At 40.6% G+C, this 21648-nt stretch overlaps 1 protein-coding gene across 2 annotated transcripts in view; it reads right to left on the bottom strand.

The window, feature by feature from the left end:
• Positions 1-21648, bottom strand: part of Golm2 (golgi membrane protein 2) — a 67665-nt gene that overhangs the window by 30423 nt on the left and 15594 nt on the right. For both annotated transcript variants that reach the window (XM_052722855.1, XM_052722853.1), the window contains exons 2-6: positions 11787-11841; positions 8530-8632; positions 6266-6356; positions 3365-3506; positions 2667-2747 (exon numbers count right to left, since the gene is read on the bottom strand). In XM_052722855.1, coding sequence (XP_052578815.1) covers positions 2667-2747; positions 3365-3506; positions 6266-6356; positions 8530-8632; positions 11787-11841 — 472 coding nt within the window. The remainder of the gene's footprint in view (positions 1-2666; positions 2748-3364; positions 3507-6265; positions 6357-8529; positions 8633-11786; positions 11842-21648) is intronic.

Raw genomic sequence — 21648 nt, 5'->3', positions numbered from 1 at the left:
ATGATGATGATGATGATGATGATTATTATTGGTTTCTTGAGACAGGTTCTGTGTACCTCTGGCTGTCCTGGAACTCACTCTGTAGACCAGGCTGGCCTTGAACACAGAGATCCACCTGCCTCTGCCTGAGTGCTGAGATTAAAGGTGTGTGTCACCACAGCCCGGCTAAGATTATTTTTTTTACACATCACTGCTCACTGCACTATATCCCTTGGCAGAAGAACATGACAGAGAAGTAGACAGCTGACAAGAAAACAAAGGAGAAAGGAAACAAGAAGGGAAGAAAAGCAGGAACTCCTACCTATAAAGACTGGCATAGTTTATTTCTCACAGACTGTGTGGCAAATTTGATGGTATATCATCCTATTTTATGTTTTTACTAGATACAGAACTAGCTTTCTCTTGTGGTTAGGGGACAAGGGCCCTTAATTTTGACATTGAAGATACAGATGAAACTGAATACTTCACTCTTTTTGTGTTTTTTTTTTTTTTTTTTTTTTTTTTTTTTTGGTTTTTCGAGACAGGGTTTCTCTGTGTAGCTTTGCGCCTTTCCTGGATCTCGCGCTGTAGCCCAGGCTGGCCTCAAACTCACAGAGATCCGCCTGCCTCTGCCTCCCGAGTGCTGGGATTAAAGGCGTGCGCCACCACCGCCCGGCCTCTTTTTGTTTTTTGAGACAGGGTTTCTCTATGTAACAGTTCTGGCTGTCCTGGAACTTACTCTGTAGACCAGGCTGGCCTTGAACTCATGGTGATCTGGCTGTCTCTGCCTCCCAAGTACTGGGATTAAAGGCATGTGCCACCATGCCCAGCTTAAATACATCATTTCTTATTTGGGCCATCAAATACAGGCAAATCACCTACAATCTTTCCTTTCTACAACACAGAGGGCTAACATTAACATTGTGGTATCATGACAGAAGCCACTGTTCACATGAGTATTCAAAAAGAGCCACCCAAGCCTACATCAAGCTTTAAGATGGATAATAAAGCCTTTATTATTTTAAGCTGCTGCAATTTGAGGGTGTCTATTAAAAGATCATATCCAGCTGGGCAGTGGTGGTATATGCCTTTAATCCTAGTACTCAGGAGACAGAGGCAAGTGGATTTCTGTGAGTTCTAGGCCAGCCTGGTCTACAGAGGGAGTTCCAGGACAGCCAGGGCTACACAGAGAAACCCTGTCTTGAAAAACCGAGAGAGAGAGAGAGAGAGAGAGAGAGAGAGAGAGAGAGAGAGCGCGCTATCATATCCCAGTCTATCCTAACTAGCACATATTACTTGGGCCATTTTTACAGTTTGTTGAAATGATTTTATGTCAGTCACTTATTATTATACAGTTTCTAAACTTAAGTCTACAAGAAGTCTGGCATTTACTGAGTCCCCCACTCAAATACACAGCGCTGGTTCTCTCATCACTCAGTCACCTTGTTCCCACTGCCATCTGCGATGTACAACACATGCTTTTGCACGCAAAGCTGCTGGTGACCAGCAACTTACGCCTTTAGAGAAGAGCACTTTGCTAGGATCAACAGTGTAACTGTGACTGGCTAATGGACCCAGGGGCGGCTTGGTCTTGTCTATAAATCTGCTGGTCACTACTGTCTTAGCACAAGTCCTAAGACAGATGGAGGGGCTTTCTTGGCCTTTTGGCTAAGATCAAGTACAGAAGAAAGAGAGGCATCTCTATTACTAAATAATAATCAGTCATGCTAAGATGTATAGTATAACGCCTCCTGCTCAAGAACAAGGTGACTTTAAAAATAAACTATGATTTAGATCAGTGCTTCTCAACCTGTGGGTTGAGAACCCTTTGGAGGTTGAATAACCTCTTCACAGGGGCTGCCTAAGACTATGAGAAAACACAGATATCTACAATTCCTAACAGTAGCAAAATTACAGTTATGAAGTAGTAACAAAAATAATTCTATGGTTGGGGGGGTCACTCCAACATGAGGGACTGTATTAAGGAGTCACAGCATTAGGAAGGTTGAGAACCACTGGTATAGATAAGACAGGTAAAACAAGGCCGGATTAAACAGACAAACCTTTATGAGACTCCCACAGATCCTGAGAAGTGATAAAACAACAGAGCAGCAAGGTACCTTCACCTCTTTCTGTCTGTCTGTCTGTCTGTCTCTCTCTCTCTCCTTAGCAAAAATTTCATAAAAATTACATTAAAAAAAAAAATCCTGGAATTCGCCAGAGAGATGGTTCAGTGGGTAAGGCAACTGCCACCAAGCCTAACAACCTGAGTTTGAGTCACCTCCCACAAGTTGTCCTCTGACCTTCACACATGTGTCATGGGACACACTTAACCCCTAACCACACACACAAATAAATGCAATAAGAAGTTTGTTTTAAATTCTGGTAATTAATGAGCAGAATCAACCACACATCTATCTACAGGTTTTCTAGGTTCTACAAAACAAACAAACAAACAAACAAAAACCAAGAATAGAGCATGGTGGTACATGCCTGTAACTCCATCATTTAGGAAGCTGAGGCAGGAAAAATCTGAGTTCAAGACTAGCCTGTTACTACAAAGAAATTTCAAGGCCAGTCTGGGCTACATAGTTGCAGTCTGTCTCAAAACAACAACATAAAAGAGAATGGGGCACAGAAAAACAATATAATCACTTCAGTTCAATTGTCAGGTAATGTTCACTTACCAGCAGGAAGTTCATCTGCTTTTGCTAGATCATTCACTTCTACTCCAGGCATCCCTGCATCACCAATTCGTTTGACTTGTTCTGTCCAAGTAACAAAATATGAGACAATTAATTATGCTTATACTAATATAAATAAAGTAAGTTTTGATGGAAAGTAAAAATCAGTTTCTAAAGGCACAGGTTACAAATGAACACCTTTTTTAGAACTTAGTTTCATTTTTGTCCTTTTAATTTTTTCAAGAACATACTTTCATCAGAGTGTGTATGCGCATGCGCACCTCTGCCAGTCAGGGAGTCAGCTCTTTTCCTTCCACTGCTTGGTAGGGTCTCTTCTGTGTGCTGCTGTGCTGCATATACCAGGCTGGTTGGCCTGAGTGCTTCCAGAGAAATCTGTTTCCACCGCTACCTCCTCACAGATCTGAGATTGCAGAGGTATGCCCCTACAGGCGACTCTTTAATGTAGATTTAGGAACTGAACACTGGCTGTCCTACTTGCACAGCTAGTGTCTTTGCATCTGAGCTGACTCCCTGGCCCTGACAGGTTAACTAAAATACCTTACTATCAAAGGATCAAAATTTAAACAATACAGACACTCAATCATCTCAAAACTACAATCAAACATTTTTAATGACTGAACATATTTCAAAACAGAAAGAAATGGTCAATATCCTATCAACACAAAACAATAAAATATTACCTTTCCCATGTGGAATATGATTGCTTGAGGGTTCCTCATTCTTATTTGCATCATTTTCAGCCACATTTGGATTATTTTTAGGTGCTACATGATCATTTATACCCAATTCTTTTCCATCATTTGATTGACTCTTGTGGGCCTCCTGCCAAAGATAAAGATTTGATAACAGGATTTTTTAGTTTTGAATTATTAAGTCACTGATAAAACTATTAATTTGTGTTGAGTGTACGTGCACGTGGGGCCATGCAGGCATGTGAAGGTCAGAGGACAACTTTAAGAGTCATTTCTTTCCTTCCACCATGTGGGGAGTGGGGATCAAACTCACGTCATCAGGCTATTGACAAGTGCCCTTACCCACTAAACCATCTAAGGGCTACAAAAATACTTACAAAACCAAAACCAAAACCAAGTTAACAAAGGGATTTTCCTTCTAATGTCATCACCTTTGTGTGAACGAACAACTTTTAAATAGTCTGTTTCTACCTCCCCACTTTCTTCTGAGACACAAGGTTATAGTCTATGCTGCCTAAAATTTCCTAGGTAAGATAGACCAGGCTAGCCCCAAAAGTTTGGTGATTTTCCTGCCTCTGTCTACCAAGTGCTGACATTATAGGTCTAAGACACCATGTAGAGTCTTAAATATTATAAGACAACTTTCTTAAAACAATGTTTTGTGATTTAGTGAGGGGATTCCTCATTGTTTTTTAGGAAACTTTTTATTATGGAATTTATTTATTTACTTATTTTGGTTTTTCGAGACAGGGTTTCTCTGTGTAGCTGTCCTGGAACTTGCTCTGTAGACCAGGTTAGCCTCAAACTCAAGAGATTTGCCTGCTTCTGCCTCCCACGTACTAAGGGAAAAGACATGTGCTACCACCACCACCCAGCATGAAGTAATTTTAGGTTTATAGAAAATTAACTGCTGCCCACCTAGTTTCTCCTAATGTTAAAATAGATATTACCATGATATACCTGTAAAACAAAGACAACAGTACTACTGGGCTGGAGGTGTGAGGTGTGGCTCCATTGGTAGATTGCTTTCCTGCCATTCATAAAACGCTGGGTTGGATACCCAGAATTGCATAAGGTAGACAGGGAGCATACGTCTATAATACAGCACAGAGGCGATAAAGGCAGGAAAATTCTAAGTTCAAGGCCACTGTTAGCTATATAGGGAATTTAAGACCAGTCTGAGCTATATAAGACCTTGCCGCAAAAGAAAAAGATAAACTTGCTATTATTATCATTATTAACTAAACTTTCAAATTTCATGTAGATTTTTTTTTAACTAATTTTTCCACATGTCTTTGTTCTATTCTAAGACCTAACTCAGTATATATATTATAAGGTGTTTCAGTCTTCAAGTCTCCTTATTTTATTTATGAACACAGTGAATTTTTAATAATATCTTCAAGTCATGAAATAGTATGCTTTTGAGTTTTCAATGCTATTTTTGTCAAAACAACGTGAAAAATAACTAATAAAAGCTCGCAATGAATGACATGACACCACAGCAAACCTTTCTCCTTTCTTTCACATTACATTATACTCCTCTAAACTTCCAGGATCTCAATACCATCTTCTAACTACACACAGTGCCTACACAGTGGCTGATCACTCAAGCCTGTCTTCTTCCACCAGCCCATTCTCACACTCTTCAAAGCAGAAACAGATAAACAACAACTGTTTCAATCTGTGAGAGAGATACAACACCCTCAATATCCCCACTGAAACACTGAGGAGAAACGAACAAAACCTGATACCCTTGACTTCTAGTCCTTATATGCATGCTAACAAAGAACAAAAGAAGTATTTTTCATTACTGAGTCACTCTTTACTTTTAATAACAAGATTTTAAACAAACCACATTTAATCAACTGAGATTGAAGAGTATAAAAAATAACTCACATCCACTAATGGTTAGTGATCTTTAGAAAAATGTCTTCTATTTCTTTTCTTTCTTTCTTTCCTCTCCCCTGCCCCCGCCCCCCATGACAGGGTTTCCCTGTGTAATGGTAACAGTCCTGCCTGTTCTGGAACTCACTTTGTAGGCCAAGCTGGCCTTGAACTCACAGAGATCTCTGCCTGTCTTCATCTCCCTGAGTGCTGGGGTTAAAGTCGTAGGCCACCATGCCCAGCTGATTCTCTCTATTTCTACAGTGACCTTTATGATATCTCAACTCAAAATGAATAAATAAAGAATCTGCTGACTCAAAATGTATCAGTCAGGATTGGGCATGTAGCTCAACAGAACACACACCTAGTGTATAGGAAGCCACAGATCTCTTCCACAGCACTTTGAGAAAATACAAGTCAAAATTAGTTATATAGTATCTAGTTGTGTTCTTTCTGCTTTAAGATAGGGCGCCAGACTACTAGAGACTAATTTAAAAAAAAAAAAAGAAAGCTTGACAATTCTGTTCTGTTTTCTCAAATTCATAAAACAAAAAAACTGAAGCTAGGTGTGGGTGTCATCCCTCTGTAACACCAGCTCTTGAAATGCTGAGGCAGAGGGATTGGGAGTTCAAGGCCAATTTGGGCTACACAGTAAGATAATGTCTCAATTAGAAGAAAGAGTATGAAGAAAAGGAGGGAGAGAAAGGAAGACTTTTCAGTAAAAAACCATCCACCTTAAAATCTGATATTACCAACAATAACAACAACCATAATAATAATATTTGCCTAGCATATGCAAGGCCCTAAGTTCAATTCCTAGCCATAAGAAAAAACAAGTAAGCTGATATATGTTTACAGACACCCACTCTACTCAGCTAATACACATCCTTTTTAAAAATTAGGCTGGCTAGAATACTTATGTGTTATGATAAAAGCACATCTATTTCTAAATTACATGTATTATAACTAAAGCACATATTGTTTAGATACTTATTTTTAATTTACCTTTTGTTCCTGCAAAAACTGATCTGCTAATTTTTTAATATTTTCTTCATGTTGTGCTCTTAATTCCTTGATCTGCTGTCCACACTGAAAACTAAATTAGAAAGTCATTCTTTTAGACTCCATTGGACTGAGTTCTCCAAGTTTGTCCAGAAGCTGGCACATCCATTTAGAAAGACAAAACATCAGTCAGTGGAGAACAGCAGAAGAGAGATACAGTGAAATGCAGTCAGAATTATAGAACAGTTGAATCTTTAACCGGGGAAAAGAAATATTGCTAAAGTTAACCGAAGAAAACAAACAAACAAAACAACCAGAAATCAGACAGAGCAATCTTTCCTCAAGTGTTTTACAAATTACACCTATAAAGAAACAAGTGTCAAGGCCAACTTCATGAAAAGAGAAAAATACTGTGTAAAAGAAAACTGTTGGTTCTCATCAAACAGATGAAAAATGCTAGAATTAGGAGCCAATAAGGAATGGCGGCTATTGACTTGTTCAACAGTACTCTGTAACGAGTCTTTTTCTGTCCCACCAGCCAGCTCCCAAAGAATGACACAGAGACTTTGTACTAATTATGAAAGCTCAGCCTATAGTTTAGGCTTGTTCCTAGCTCTTATAACTTAAATTAACCCACTTATATTAATCTACATTCTACCATGTGGCATTATCTCTCTTCTATCTTAGACCTCCTGTTTCCTTTCCGTGTCTCTTAGCATCTCCCAAGTGCCTTGATTATCTCCTCCTACTTCTCTCTGCCCAGAACTCCCCTTATACCTCCTGCTTAGCTATTGGCCATTCAATCTTTTATTACACCAATCATAGCAATATATCTTCACACAGTATAAAGATATCCCACAACAGAACTCTGAATACCACAATACAAGTTTATACTATGGAATAAAGAGAAAGGAAGAAACACCACAGTATCAGAAAAAAAGTGAAAACAGATAAAAATGGTAACTTTCTGCTGGACAAGTAGTCAAAGGATACAAATAGATATTGTCGCAAATAGAAATAAGCACTTAATGAATACAGAGACACACGTTAATGTTCATATTATTATCGCAAATTAAACTTCCTATCTTGATATACTTGTACTATCTTATTCTTACATCTCCCAAATTAAATTCAAATTATAAACAATGTTGGTATGACTATGAGAAAATATCTACATTATAAATTAGTACATTTACTTAGAAAGCAATCTTTCATTTATGGTATACAGCAGCTAATTGATAAAACATTTTTAGTAAATGTATGTTTGTGAATATATACTAGTGAAATACTAAGGGGAAAATCTCTTACATAAAAATAATAATAATAAAAATGCAACAATCTGAAATTATTTATTTTACTTTACCATTATTATTACTGTGACATGTCTGTGTGTACAATGTGCGTGTCTATGTAACTACTTGTAGACATGTGAGTGCCACAGTGCTCCATGGCATACATGTAGATGTTAGAGGACAACTTTCAGGAGTTAGTCCTCTTCTTTCCCTGGTAAGATCCAGTGATCACACTCAGGAAGTCAGACTTGCACAGCAAATGCCTTTTACCCAACTGAGCCATCTTGCTGGCCCAAGAAATACTGAGAAAAAGAAAATTTCTACAATGGTCCCACAGATTGTAGAAACTAAATTTTGATAAGTTGATATGCTAGAAAATATATCATATCTCACTGTTTTAGTCTTCAATCCTGTAGACGTATGAAAACTGGTAGTTAAAACACACACATACATTCTACTCAGATAATTATAGTAGTAAGAAGTCAGAAAGAGTAAACTGTTGAACCTAACTTCTGGTGGACAGACAGACCTACAGAAAAACAGCCCTTTACCCTCAAGCTGACTAACAGAGTACAGTCTAAGAACTTCCTCTTCTCTTCATTATGGAGAGGCAGGAGTGAGGTGCACAAGCTCCCTTAGCTATTTTGAAGGCATGTCTCAGTGTTGTCTTCATCTTCTACAAGTTCCTCAAAAAGAAACACTCTTCTTTCAGTACTTACCACATCCAATTCAACAAAAGCTACCCTTAGTAAGATTTCTGTTTTACAATCTAGAAAAACCCAACATACTATAAGAGAGATGTTTTCATAGTGTTTAACATATTTAGATAAAAGATTATGAATTTCCCAGAGCCTTTGAAAGACAAGATAAAGAAAATGACAACAGGAGCAGGAGACAGGAAGGAGGAAGTGAATTACGTACACAAACTGGACAGACACTCGAGACGCACAGAGGCTGCGGCATGCAGCATCTTACCTCTCATATTCTAACCTCTTCACAAGGTATGTGTTATTTTTCCTGTAGTCTTGAAGCTGATCTTCTTGTCGAAGAAACTCCTGACGAAGCTCAGCCAGTTGTTCTAGCCATACAAGGGGAAGAGCCAAGGAGTAATCAAATTTACTTACTGTAATACTTCTTATTGAGAATCTATGGAATGGTCTTTTAATTATGTACATTTTCAATTTCTCATATCCTTAGAAGTTAGACAGCATGTGTGATGGTGAGAGGTCAACCTTGGTGTAGCTGCTCAGGAGCCCTCCACCTTGGTTGTTTTTGTTATTATTTTATGTGCCTGAGTGTCTGTCTGTGCACCACATGTGTGTAGGAGCCCTTGGAGGTCAGAAGAGGTGTGCGATCTCCTTCACCTGGAGTTTACAGATGGCTATGAGCTGCACGTGTGTGCCATGAATCAAATTCTACAAGAGCATTAAGTACTCTTAACTGCCAAGCCATCTCTCCAGCCCTTCCCCTTGGGTTTTTTGAGACAAGGTCTTTCACCTCATTGGGGCTCACTGAGTAGACCAGGCTGGCTGGTCAACAAGCTCCAGGGCTTACTGAGGCCTTCTTCATTGTTCAGATTGTGGCTCATGTACGATTCGCTGACATGACTCCAGTACTCAAAATGAAACTTGTTCTGCCAAATTTAAAATCCAGTATTCATCCAAATTGTAGAAACATATTTTGACCACTCATATAACAAATACCTCCCATTCTGCTATACAATAGCTTTAGTTGCTGACTCAACTTTCTCAAATTCTAAAAATATCCATACTCCATCATTGGGGTACCAGAAATTTCAAATATCACACATTTTCCAACTTTGCCATATTTTTTACATTTTTCTTTGGCTTCAACTTTGAAGTCTCCTGTACCAACCATGTTCCTTAGCAGGCCCATGTTAACAGAACACACAAGTGTTTCAGTAGGATTTGAACACAAGTTCTAAGATGCATCCTGCATTGCATTACATGCAATGGTCTTGCAGTCCCACTTTTTCTTGAGACAGGGTCTCTCTATGTTGTAACTCTGTTGTCCTGGAACTCATAGCAATTCACCTGTTTTTGCTCTGAGTGCTGGGCTTTAAGGGTTGCACCAGTATGCCTAAGTTAACTGTTCTTTTTTCTGGTGTTTTGAGACAGGGTTTCTCTGTGTAGCCCTGGCTGTCCTGGAACTCACTCAGTAGACTAAGCTGGCCTTGAACTCAAGAGACCCGTTTGTCTCTGCCTCCCGAGTGCTGGGATTAAAGCTGTGTGTCACCACCACCTGACTACACTGTATTTCCTTAATATGAGCTCAAAGATAAGGTTCAGTGAAGCTGCTACTGGACACTATTATAAGATTCTTGGGGTGCCAGATATAGTGTCGCAGGAATACATGCCAGCACCCACTGTAAGTTTGAAGCTAGTCTTGGTTACATAGGAAGAACTTAACTTTAAAAAATTATTCTAAAAAACCTATGGAATGGTGCCACTCACATTTAGGGTAGGTCTTTGCCCCTCCATTACATTCCCCTTAAAATACCCTCACAGACACACCCAGAGTTGTTTCTCCCAGGTGATTATAAATCCAGTCAAGCTGACAAGGAAGATTAAACCATCACATGCTCTAATTCCCAAAGGCAAATTGACAGGTGAAGTGATGGAGAGCTTGCTTTCCTTACCTATTCTTTCTATCTGTAACTATCTCCTCTCACTTCATCTAAAACAAAATGGCACATGGTCCTGAATGCTGTAAGAGAGCAGGCTCAGTCAAGCCATAGAAAGCAAGCCAGTAAGCAGTCACCTTCCATGGCCTCTGCATCAATTTCTGCTTCCAGGTTCCTGCCTTGACTTCCCTGGACAGTGGACTACAATCTATCAGAGGAAATAAGCCATCTCTTCCCCAAGTTGCTTTGGTCATGGTGTTTTAGCACAGCAATAGAAAAGTAACTAATATAATGTATTTTTAAAATTAGAGTTTTTTAATTTATTTATTACTCATTTCCCTACATTCCAGGTTTCTTTTTGTCTCTGGAGTATCCAATACATTAAGCTTAGAGAACCTCACAAAAGTATCCTCACATCTGAATGGGTAATGTTCACAAGTTACACACAATGCAGAAGAAGCACCCCATCTTTTTTTTCTAGAAATTTGATGGTCACACAAGCTACAGTTCAATTTTCTTTGAGAATTATATGTGTTTATGTGCACGTACAAAAGCATACATGTACATGTGGAGTCCAGAGAGCAAACACTGAGTGTCTTCCTCTATTCTTCTCCACTTAATTTTTTGAAATAGAATCTCTCATTGAACCTGAACTCAAAGACTTTGTGAGACTAGCTGGCCAGCCAGCTCCAAGGATCACCTGTCTCTATCTCCTTAGCATTAGGATTACAGGTGTGTACCACCACATCCAGCGTTTTATGTGGGACCCCGAGTCCTCATGACCACCACAGGCATTTTGCTAACTAACCAACCCTTTCAGTCCTGCTCTGAGGACTTTGTGTGTATGTGCACACGTCTGTCCACGCCATATGTGTGGAGGTCAAAGGACAAGCTTAAGTATAGGTCCTTGACTTCCACCTTGTTTAAGACAGGGTCTCTTTGTTCACAGCTGCAGACATCAAGCGGCCCATTAGGCTTTAGGTTTCCTCCTGCCTCTGTCTCCTAGCGCGCCTTAGGAGTGCTGGAGTTACAGATGCTAACATGTTATTTTGCCTAGATTTATGTAGGATTCAAATATTGGTTCCTACTCCTATAGGACTAGCAGTTTGCCAACTGAGCCATATCTCCAGCCCTTTTTGAGGATTCTCTGAAGACAATTTTATTGTACAAACTCTGTCTATGCACAAGATTAAAATACTGGCCTCAAACTCTTACACTTACTGCACACAGAGCAACAGTAAGTGTTTTTTTAAAAATATTTTAAAATAAAGAGATATTTTGCCATCAAAGTAACTATGTCCAGAAAATTTTATTTCTTTCATCCATCTATTTCTTTTTTTTTCTTTTTAAAGATTTATTTATTATGAATACAGTGTTCTGCCTGCATGCCAGAAGAGGGCACCAGATCTCATTAGAGATGGTTGTAAGCCGCCATGTGGTTGCTGGGAATTGAACTCAGGACCTCTGGAAGAGCCTTCTGTGTTCTTAACCTCTGAGCCGTCTCTCCAGCCCTCCATCTATTTCTTAATGCCTGAAGATTTCAGACATGAAGTAGTCCTTACCTTTACTCTATAATTAAGTTTCTTACCCTTTAAATGATGTATGTCTGCCATCTGATACGATATGTTGTTCTGTAGCTTAACCTAAAAAAGAAATTGTTTTCATTTTAATAAAATATGTAGTTTCTTTCTTTTTTAACACAACATCCTATGTAGCTCAAACTATTCTTGAACTCACTATGTTATTTTTGTTGTTGCTGTTTGCTTGATTTAGGCTTTTCTTTTTTTTTTTTTTTTTTTTTTTTTGGTTTTTCAAGACAGGGTTTCTCTGTGTAGCTTTGCGCCTTTCCTGGAACTCACTTGGTAGCCCAGGCTAGCCTCGAACTCACAGAGATCCACCTGGCTCTGCCTCCCGAGTGCTGGGATTAAAGGCATGCGCCACCACCGCCCGGCTAGGCTTTTCTTTTTGAGACAGGGTCTATCTATGCAGCCCTGGCTAGTCTGGAACTGCTATGTAGACCAGGCTGGCCTTGAACTCATACAAATCTACCTGTCTCTGGCTCCAGTGCTGAGATTAAAGGTGTGTGCCACCACACCTGCCTCAACTCTCTATAAAGTCAAGGGTGACCTGACTACTTGAGTTTCATGCCACCACGTCCCTAGTGCTCACATGCATGCACCGCTTCACCCACTAAGAATATGTAGTTTCATTCATATTCACTCATAGTCACTTTGAACTCGATCATAAATGCAAATAAAACTCTATTTATACTCCACCTCTATTTCAAAAGAATTAAGATATAAATTCTAATTCTGTAATGCTTTTTTAAAAATTGCATGGGAATGTTGACCTGATACACAGTATAACAATTTTCAAAAGTTTTTTGTTTAATTTATTTAACTTTATGTGCATTGGTATAAAGGTGTCAGATACCCTGGAATTGGAGTTACAGACAGTTGTGAGATGCCATGTGGGTGCTGGGAATTGAACCCAGGTCCTCTGGAAGAGCAGTCGGTGCTCTTAACTGCTGAGCAATCTCCCCAGCCCTGGATTTTCAAGTGTTTTTTTTTTGTTTTTGTTTTTGTTTTTGTTTTTGTTTTTCGAGACAGGATTTCTCGGTGTAGTTTTGGTGCTTGTCCTGGATCTCGTTCTGTAGACCAGGCTGGCCTCGAACTCACAGAGATCCACCTGGCTCTGCCTTCCGAGTGATGGGATTAAAGGCATGCGCCACCACTGCCCGGCTAAGTTTTAAAGTTTGAGTTGGAACATCATTAAATGTGTGACTCTCCACCCCAAATCTTATAGAAGACCTCTCACTAACTCAATATTAAGCTAACATTAACTGTTTGAAACATTCACTATCAAACCAAAAGTAATTCACACTTATCAAGCTTCTCCAGGGCAACACAGTGTTGGAGGTATGTGCTCAGGATTTCAAGTGGTGGTCACTGTCCTTTAGGAATCAGTATACATGAATGCCAATAACACAGGCGTGTGTGAGTGAGTGTGTGTGTGTGTGTGTGTGTGTGTGTGTGTGTGTGTGCGTGTACACAGAGATCAGAGGACAATTGCAGGAATTGGTTCTTTTCTTCCATCATGTGGATCCAGGAGATCAAACTCAGGCCATCAGGTTTACAGGCATCCCACCAGCTCTCACACTATCTTTTATGGCCACACACATTCCTTTCCCCTACCATCTAGTGTCAACATACTGGCAAGAATACAAAACAACAGAGAAAGCATAAGAGCATTTTCAAGGAATCAGTAGGCAAGGTGGTACCTAAAGAGTATAATTCCTATGGTAATTCAGAGATTTTATGGAAAAGATTCTGCCTGAAATAGGAATTAAAGGCTGGGTAAAACCTGAAGCAAGTAGAAAGCACTTCAGAAAAGAGAAAATAACCAAGAAATGTATAGAGTCTAGAAGGCCTGATGTATATAAGAACACTCCAAAGTACTATCTGGTGATACAGTAGAAAGAATAGTAGGACAAGGAGCTAGGGGGTGGTTTAGGCAAGGAAGGACCTTTAGAATCAAGCAGGGTCTTCAGCCTAAGTTCCAATGACTTAATACTTAAGGTGAAAGTTTATCCATAAACAAAGACCAGATGAAACCAGAACTGTCCCAAGAGCAGGAGTCTAGCAGTCTCACTGAAGTCTTGGGGGCTTTGAAGAAGGAAGTTAAATAATAAAGTTAATACACAGTTATAAAAAAAGGAATGAAGCACTAGTATATGGCACAACACAGGTACACTTTGAAAACACTACACAGGCAAGTGAAAGAAGAAACCACAAAACGGCAAAAAATTTCTAATCCCATCCATATGAAACACACCGAAAAGGCCAGTCTACAAGGACAGAAAGACAATGGCTGCCATTTGGGGAAGGAAGGTAACAGGAGTCTCTAAGGATAAACGAGGGCCTTTCACAAACATATGTGCTACACCTGAGCAGTATCTCCAGCATGCAAAGTGACTTCTCATGTGCACAGGATTTCATTTTGGGAGATGAACACATTTTAGAATTAGACAGTGGTGACCAGCTGTGTAACACCGTAAGTTTGCTTCTAAAAAACCCCACTCAACTATATACTTTAAAAGGGTCAATTTTATGTTGTATCAATTGCATCTACATTTTTTTTACATACATTTTATAATGCAAAAAAGAAAGAACTGTAAGAATACTGAGTGTGCTCTGAACAGCACACAGGAAAATGCAGCCAGAACAAACACGTGCGCTCAAGGACCTCATTATTCAGGAGAGACACTAAAGAAAACAGGCAATTACAGCACGGTAAGATAAATGATATCATGAGGTTCTACAGACATGTAGGAGAACACAGTAGAAGCAGCATGTAAATCCACTCAGGAGAAAACAGAAGGCTTCTGGAGATGACAAGAACGCCTGACATGACTCCTGCAGAAAGAGTGATGCTCACCCCAGGTGGAAGTAGGGGAGGTAAAGAGGAAAGACATTTAAAGATGCATCAAAACTTAGAAGGGAAAATCACTGAACATTCTAGGAGCTGCAATCACACCCAAGGAGCTGGAATAATGAATTAAGGTGAAATAGTAAGATGTTTCTCTTAAAAATTAATCAAGGTCTATAGCACAAGGGTCTTACAAAGAAGGTAAGCACTTCCCATGGTATCTTAAAAGGACTTTTAGGCAAGAGCATGATTCCAATTTGTAATTTTGAAGTAAATTTGGCTGCAGTATAATGAGTAGATCAGAGGGGACAAGACCAAAAGAGGAAACCAGGTCATTTTATAGGTGAGTCTCTAAACTAGGCCTGTTTGTATAGGGATGACAAGCTAAGGATCATTGGTTACAATTTACTGGTTGGAGGAAAATTCCCCCAAAATATTTTATGATATTGAGTTACATAAAATTCAATTTCCAATGTCTATAAATAATTTTGTGGGAAATGAGCCACACTGCTTGTGTCTATGCCTGCCTGATAGCTGTGGTGATAGTGACAGAGATAGTATATGGTCACCAAAGCCTCAAGTACTTACTGTCCAGCTTTTTATAGGAAAGGTTCAATTACTCCTAAACTAACAGAATAAGAATAGAAAGGCAGCACCTTGAAATGGCTAAGTGGTTAAAGGTGCTTGCCACCAAGTCTGATGACCTGGGTTTGACCCCTAAAACTCACATGGTAGAAGGAGAGAACTGACTCCTGAAGTTGTCTTCTAACGTAAGTACAGTGGCATGGGCATGTTCCCCACCCTCAATAAATACATGTAAATGAGATACACATGGGGGCGGGGTGGGGCGAGGACACAGACAAGTCAGCCAAAGAACAGTTTGCAGTACAATAAGATATGAGATGCTAACTGAAAATCACTGGAGCTGGAGTCACAGACAGTTGTCAGCAGCTCAACATGGGTGCTGGGAACTGAACTCAGGTCCTATGGAAGAGAACAAGGTGCTCTTAATCATTGAGCCATCTGCCTAGCCCCTAATTTGGGTTTTTATCACTACTGATTAATTTTAAATTAATTAGTAATTAATTTGGGTTTACCACATAGCCACACACACTGCTAAATTGCCAATGTTCTAGAAAGCTCTAGAAATACTTTAGCTTTTCTTCTAAATATCTTCTAGATAAGAAACAGCACAAAAACTCAATGCATTTTTTTACTCCTTATCTCACAAAGGGATTCCCACAATCTGGGTTCTATGTGGCCTCCTTCTTTCCTTACTAGCTTTCACGGTGATCTCTTTGTTTGTTTCTGGAACTGGGAATTAAATCCAGGGCCACAAACCAGGGAAGTGTTCTACGACTAAGATACACCCCAGCCTACTTTCAGGCTTTTTACTTAAACTATGTAAGACATTCTTACTTCAGTACACAAGAATAAGTTTCTTTGCAGGTAAATGGTGTAGATGGGTGGATAGACAGACAACAGTCACAAACATAGCTCATCTCTTGCCCAAATTACATCTAAAATCACACACTGTGGTGGTTTGAGTAAGAACGGTCCATATAGGCTCATATATTTGAATGCTTAGTCACTAGGGAGTGGCACTATTAGAAAGGATTAAGATGATTAGGAGATGTGTCCTTGTTAGAAGAAATGTGTCACTGGGAATGGGCTTTGAGGTTTCAAAAGTCCATGCCAAGCCTCAAGTTTCTCTCTACCTGCTGCCATGCTCCCTGCCACGATGATAATGAACTAAATCCCTGAAACTATAAGCAAGTCCCAATTAAATATTTTCTTTTATAAGAGCTACTTTGGTCATGATGTCTCTTCACAGCAATAAAACAGTGACTAAGGCAGACACCAAACCAGACTTCAAAAATCTAAAATGGTGGCTAGGAATACTGGCCTTCAGTTATATAGTCTTAGTAACTGGACAGGCTGAGGCAGAAAGACTGCTTGAGCCCAGGAATTCAAGGCCAATGTGGAAAATATAGCAATATACCAAGTATAAAGAAAGAAAGAAAAAACTTTCTGTAATGTTGAAAACACCTTGCCTGGTTTCAGAGTCTACTAAGTAATCTCCTCAGAAGCAATCCATTAAAAACAACTGTTGATATTCTCATCCGCCCCTTGAAATCTCCCCCGTGGGCGCCGCCCTGAGTCTTGAGTAAAACCTCACTCTAAGGGAAAACTCCTCCCCTTCCTCTCTCTCTTCCGCTTTCCCCCTCAGGAGGTGTGTGCCCTCGACCTCTCTCTCTCTCTCTCTCTCTTCCTGTCTTTCTCTTCATCTCTCTATTATAATAAACTCTCCATGTGGATACAGAGTCTGGATTGTGAATTACTGGCCACCACCACTGCTGATGCCATGCCCGCATGGTGAGCATCTGCCCAGCATGCCAGCATGCTTCCCTGCATGCGCAGGATACCCTCAGGGGTCCCCCCATGCAATAATTCCTAACATTGATGCCCAATGCTTTCTCCTGCCCGCCTGCAGTCTGAGGAGCTCTGGAATCCTGTACCACCCATCACTTTTCAGGCTGGAGCACCACCAGGTACTCTTCACCCTACTGAATTGGTAAAGATTCCTCCCTTCCCTCGGGCCATTTTCCCACAAGTGAGAATTCATCTTGTTTTGCTCACTGGTACCATGTGTCTTTCAAGCTCTAAGCCCCTTGGCCCACCCCTGCCCCTATGTGACGGCATATGGAGACAGCTTGTGCCCACTCAATGTCATGGCGCACAGCCTTTGTTACAATGGTCCATTGGCTATCTTTTTTTTTTTAATTTTTTATTCATTTTACATAACAACCACAGATCCCCCTCTCATCCCTCCTCCCACTCACCCCACCTCTCCTGCTTTCACTTTTTTTTTTAAACCAGTTCTCCAATATGTTTTTTTCTATTATCAGCTTGATACATGATAAATTCTTATCCTAATAGAGAAATGTTTCACCGAAGCTTGCCCAGGAATTGAGTAAAACCAAAATTTATCATAAGCCACAGTTATCCTAGGGTCCCCCCTGCTACATAGCCTCCCTGGATCTGTGGGTTGCAGTCTGATTATTCTTTGCTTTATATCTAGAATCCACTTATGAGTGAGTACATACCATGTTTGTCCTTCTGGGTTTGGGTTACCTTACTCAGGATGGTATTTTCTAGTTCCATCCATTTGCCTGCAAATTTCATGCTGTCATTGTTTTTCTCTGCTGAGTAGTACTCCACTGTGTATATGTACCACATTTTCTTAATCCATTCTTCAGTTGACAGGCATTTAGGTTTTTCCAGGTTCTGGCTATTACAAATAGTGCTGCTATGAACATAGTTGAGCATCTTTGTGTATCTTTGTGGTATGATTGAGCATTCCTTGGATATATGCCCAAGAGTGGTATGGCTGGATCTTGAGATAGATCCATTCCCAGTTTTCTGAGAAACTGCCATACTGATTTCCACAGTGGTTGTACAAGTTTGCACTCCCACCAACAGTGGAGGAGTGTTCCCTTTGCTCCGCATCCTCTCCAACATTGACTGTCATTAGTGTTTTTGATTATAGACATTTTGACAGGTGTAAGGTGGTATCTCAGTGTTGTTTGGATTTGCATTTCTCTGATGATTAAGGATATTGAACATTTCTTTAAATGTCTTTCAGCCATTTGTGATTCTTCTGAGAATTCTCTGTTTAGTTCTTTAGCCCATTTTTTAACTGGATTGTTCAGTATTTTGATGTCTAGTTTCTTGAGTTCTTTCTTTTCTTTTCTTTTTTTTTCCCGAGACAGGGTTTCTCTGTGTAGCTTTGTGCCTTTCACTTTGTAGACCAGGCTGGCCTCAAACTCACAGAGATCCGCCTGCCTCTGCCTCCTGAATGCTGGGATTAAAGGCGTGTGCCACCACTGTCCGGCTTGAGTTCTTTATATACTTTGGAGATCAGTCCTCTGTTAGATGTGGGGTTGGTGAAGGTCTTTTCCCATTCTGTAGGCTGTCTTTTTGTCTTATTGACCATGTCTTTTGCCCTACAAAAGCTTCGCAGTTTCAAGGGGTCCCATTTATTATTTGTTGTGCTCAGTGTCTGTGCTGATGGTGTTATATTTCGGAAGTGATCTCCTGTGCCTCCATTGGCTATCATGCACCAGTCATTAGTCCTCGCTGACTCTCTGTGATGCTAGAGGTCAGATTCATCTCATTTCGCTTGCTGGTACCATGTCTTTCAGGTTCATAGCCCTTTGTCCCCCATCCCTATGTGACGGCATATGGAGACAACCTGTGCCCTCTCAATTCCATGGCATATAGCCTTTGTGATAATGGTCCATTGGCTATCTTGAACCATTATCATTGGCCCTCACTAACCCTCTGGGACACCAGAGGTCAGTCAACCGGGCCTTATACCTCACTGTAGAAAAATGCGCCTATGGCCCCCAGCCCCCACCACTGCCGCCAACTCATGGCTCATTCCCCTGCAGCTGCTTGCACTATGCTGCAGCCCTGGGGAGTCCCTCTCTCTCTCCTTGCCCAGCTGCACTGCTACTCCTCTGTCTTTCTTTCACAAAGTCTATTTCCTATGTATGAATGGAAATGTATGATTGATATAGCCATCTATATTTCTTTCTGACTTTTTTTTTTTTCCCCGAGACAGGGTTTCTCTGTGTAGTTTTGGTGTTTGTCCTGGATCTCGCTCTGTAGACCAGGCTGGCCTCGAACTCACAAAGATCTTCCTGGCTCTGCCTCCCCAGTGGTGGGATTAAAGGCATGCACCACTGCAGCCCGGCCTGACTGACTCTTAAATACTTCAATTTATCTGTTCCTTATCCGCTGAGTTTATTTTGGGGGAAAAAAAAAAACCCACATGAACACATGGTCAGGCCCCATATTTGATAGGGGTAATTATGTGATAAAAAGCACTATCTTAAATAAGGGCAATCACATGGTCTAGCCGCCATCTTGGCTAAGGTCAAAACAGGCAGGTCATATGACCTTACCACCATCTTTACTAAGGGCAGCATGGGTGGGGCACCTGGTGCTGAGGCCATCATTATATTAAGATTTTAAATTTCAGATTTTAACATTAATACAATTCTGATACACTTTGGGTCAAGCTCAGGATTTTATGGGTATGAGTCTACTGCTTTTCAGATGTCCCATCCCTGCTCCAGTTCAGGAGTCTTTCTCACCTGTCTATTCCTAAGGATGGCGTTTTCTCTCTCCTGGTCTCCAATTACCAAAACTACAGGCCTGAAGATTTCAAATAAATTCAATAAATTATTTTTAATACATTTTAACTCTTTCTCTAATCTGTATCTATTTCAGTGGGCTTCCATCTGGCTGAGTGACTTCAACCTGTGACACATAGACTTGCTGAAAGCTGATATGGTCCAGCCAAACCATATCAGAGTCCTGACCACCTGCACCCTGTTTCAGCTTGAAGCAGCTACAGAGAATACGTCGTCCTGTGCTCCCTGTTCCCAGGACAGAAGGGCTAGGTTAGGGATGGAAATCCTGGCATAGAGTCCACTAAGAGGGTCCTTTTCCTTTTCTCAGAGTTGGGCTGCACCTTGACTCACAAGTCCCTTTTCCCCTGTTCTCATTCGGCCTTGGGATCTTTCTCCTGTCACTCTTCTTTGCCTTCTCAGGGGACAGCTTAAGAAATAATTATTTCTCTATAAGTCATTCAGGATTATAATCTGGCTGTACTCAAAGATCAGAACTACAGCTATAGGGCCTTAAAAATGGTAATAGATTTAGATATCACTGCCAACAGCTTAAAGAATGTCTCTCCTTACTCAAGGTTTAATCAGGCTTAAGAATGTGAACCTCCCTGTCCTTGCTAACTTCATTAAGCTGTAACTGAGAAACCTGTATATTCAGATTTAAGTCATATATATGCTCTCAAAGTTATAAATACATCTAACATACTTTGTTCCCCCAGTCCTTAAACACCTGTAGTGATATGAGAAAAGCTTTTTACGATAGAGAGACATGTCAGTTCCTGGCAGCATCCTGTATCTCCTCCAAGAAGATAGATGACCACAGAAGAACTTCCACCCAGAAGCTTATGGCAAGGCTGGCCATGCAGCGAAAAGCTGATCCTGTCCAGGCTGTGAATAAGAGGAACAACAGGGATCGGATGTCCTCTCTGCCAAGACAGGTAGGTAGGATGACCGCCCCTCCCCCCCAATTTCTATTACACACACACACACACACACACACACACACACACACACACACACACACACACCTGTCAGATCTTCTGGGTTTATCAGCTGGACAAATGCTGCCTTTGGGGCCTCTGTCCCTCATCGACCATGGAGAGACTTGGGATTGCTGCCTAGGTAGCTGGAAAGCTGTCTCACTTCTTAAATTTATCCTTCTCAGATCTGACGATGTTTGATGACTAGGGTGTATCAGTTTAACAGACCCAATTCCAAGATTTATATATATATGCTCTCCAATTACAGACAAGTATGCCTCATTCACAGACTTCATGGTACAGGACAGACTGATTTCAGATATAACTCCAGAGGTTCAAAGTTTTAATACTGATAAATGCAGCTTTGATAAACTGATAGAACATTGACTACAAAGAGTTCTTAAGAGTCCTTAAATGGATTTTTAACCCTTCTGCCATGATGTAAATTCATTCCAGCTCTCTTACAGATACCTACAGGCTCCTGGGAAAAGTTTTGCTACTGCATCAAGAAATCTGGTCTGGTGAAAACTAATCTCCAGAGCCCATTTCTGACCCCACTTATTTTTCGAGCATATTTTGCAGATTCATTGTTCCCACCTGACCTCCAGAGAAACAGCAGATGCCATGGCTTCTATACTCCTGATCTGGCATGCCATTTCCCCCCAAGCTCCTGAACACCACTGCTGCAACCTGCCTGCTCAGCTCCCTCAAGGAACGTTCCTGAGATCTTCTGCTGTGCGTGACTCCTGGTTTCCCCCTCCCCACTTCACCCCTTGTCAGTTTGAAACAGCCTCAAGAATACAGTGCCCTTGTTCCCCCACTTGCTCCCATAACTCACCTCTTT

This window comes from Peromyscus californicus, unplaced genomic scaffold (genome assembly GCF_007827085.1).
Source record: "Peromyscus californicus insignis strain IS unplaced genomic scaffold, ASM782708v3 Scaffold_7__1_contigs__length_154581171, whole genome shotgun sequence".
NCBI classification, from domain to species: Eukaryota; Metazoa; Chordata; class Mammalia; order Rodentia; family Cricetidae; genus Peromyscus; species Peromyscus californicus.
Note: the sequence above shows the minus strand (reverse complement) of the source record. Positions and strands in the feature narration are given on the sequence as shown.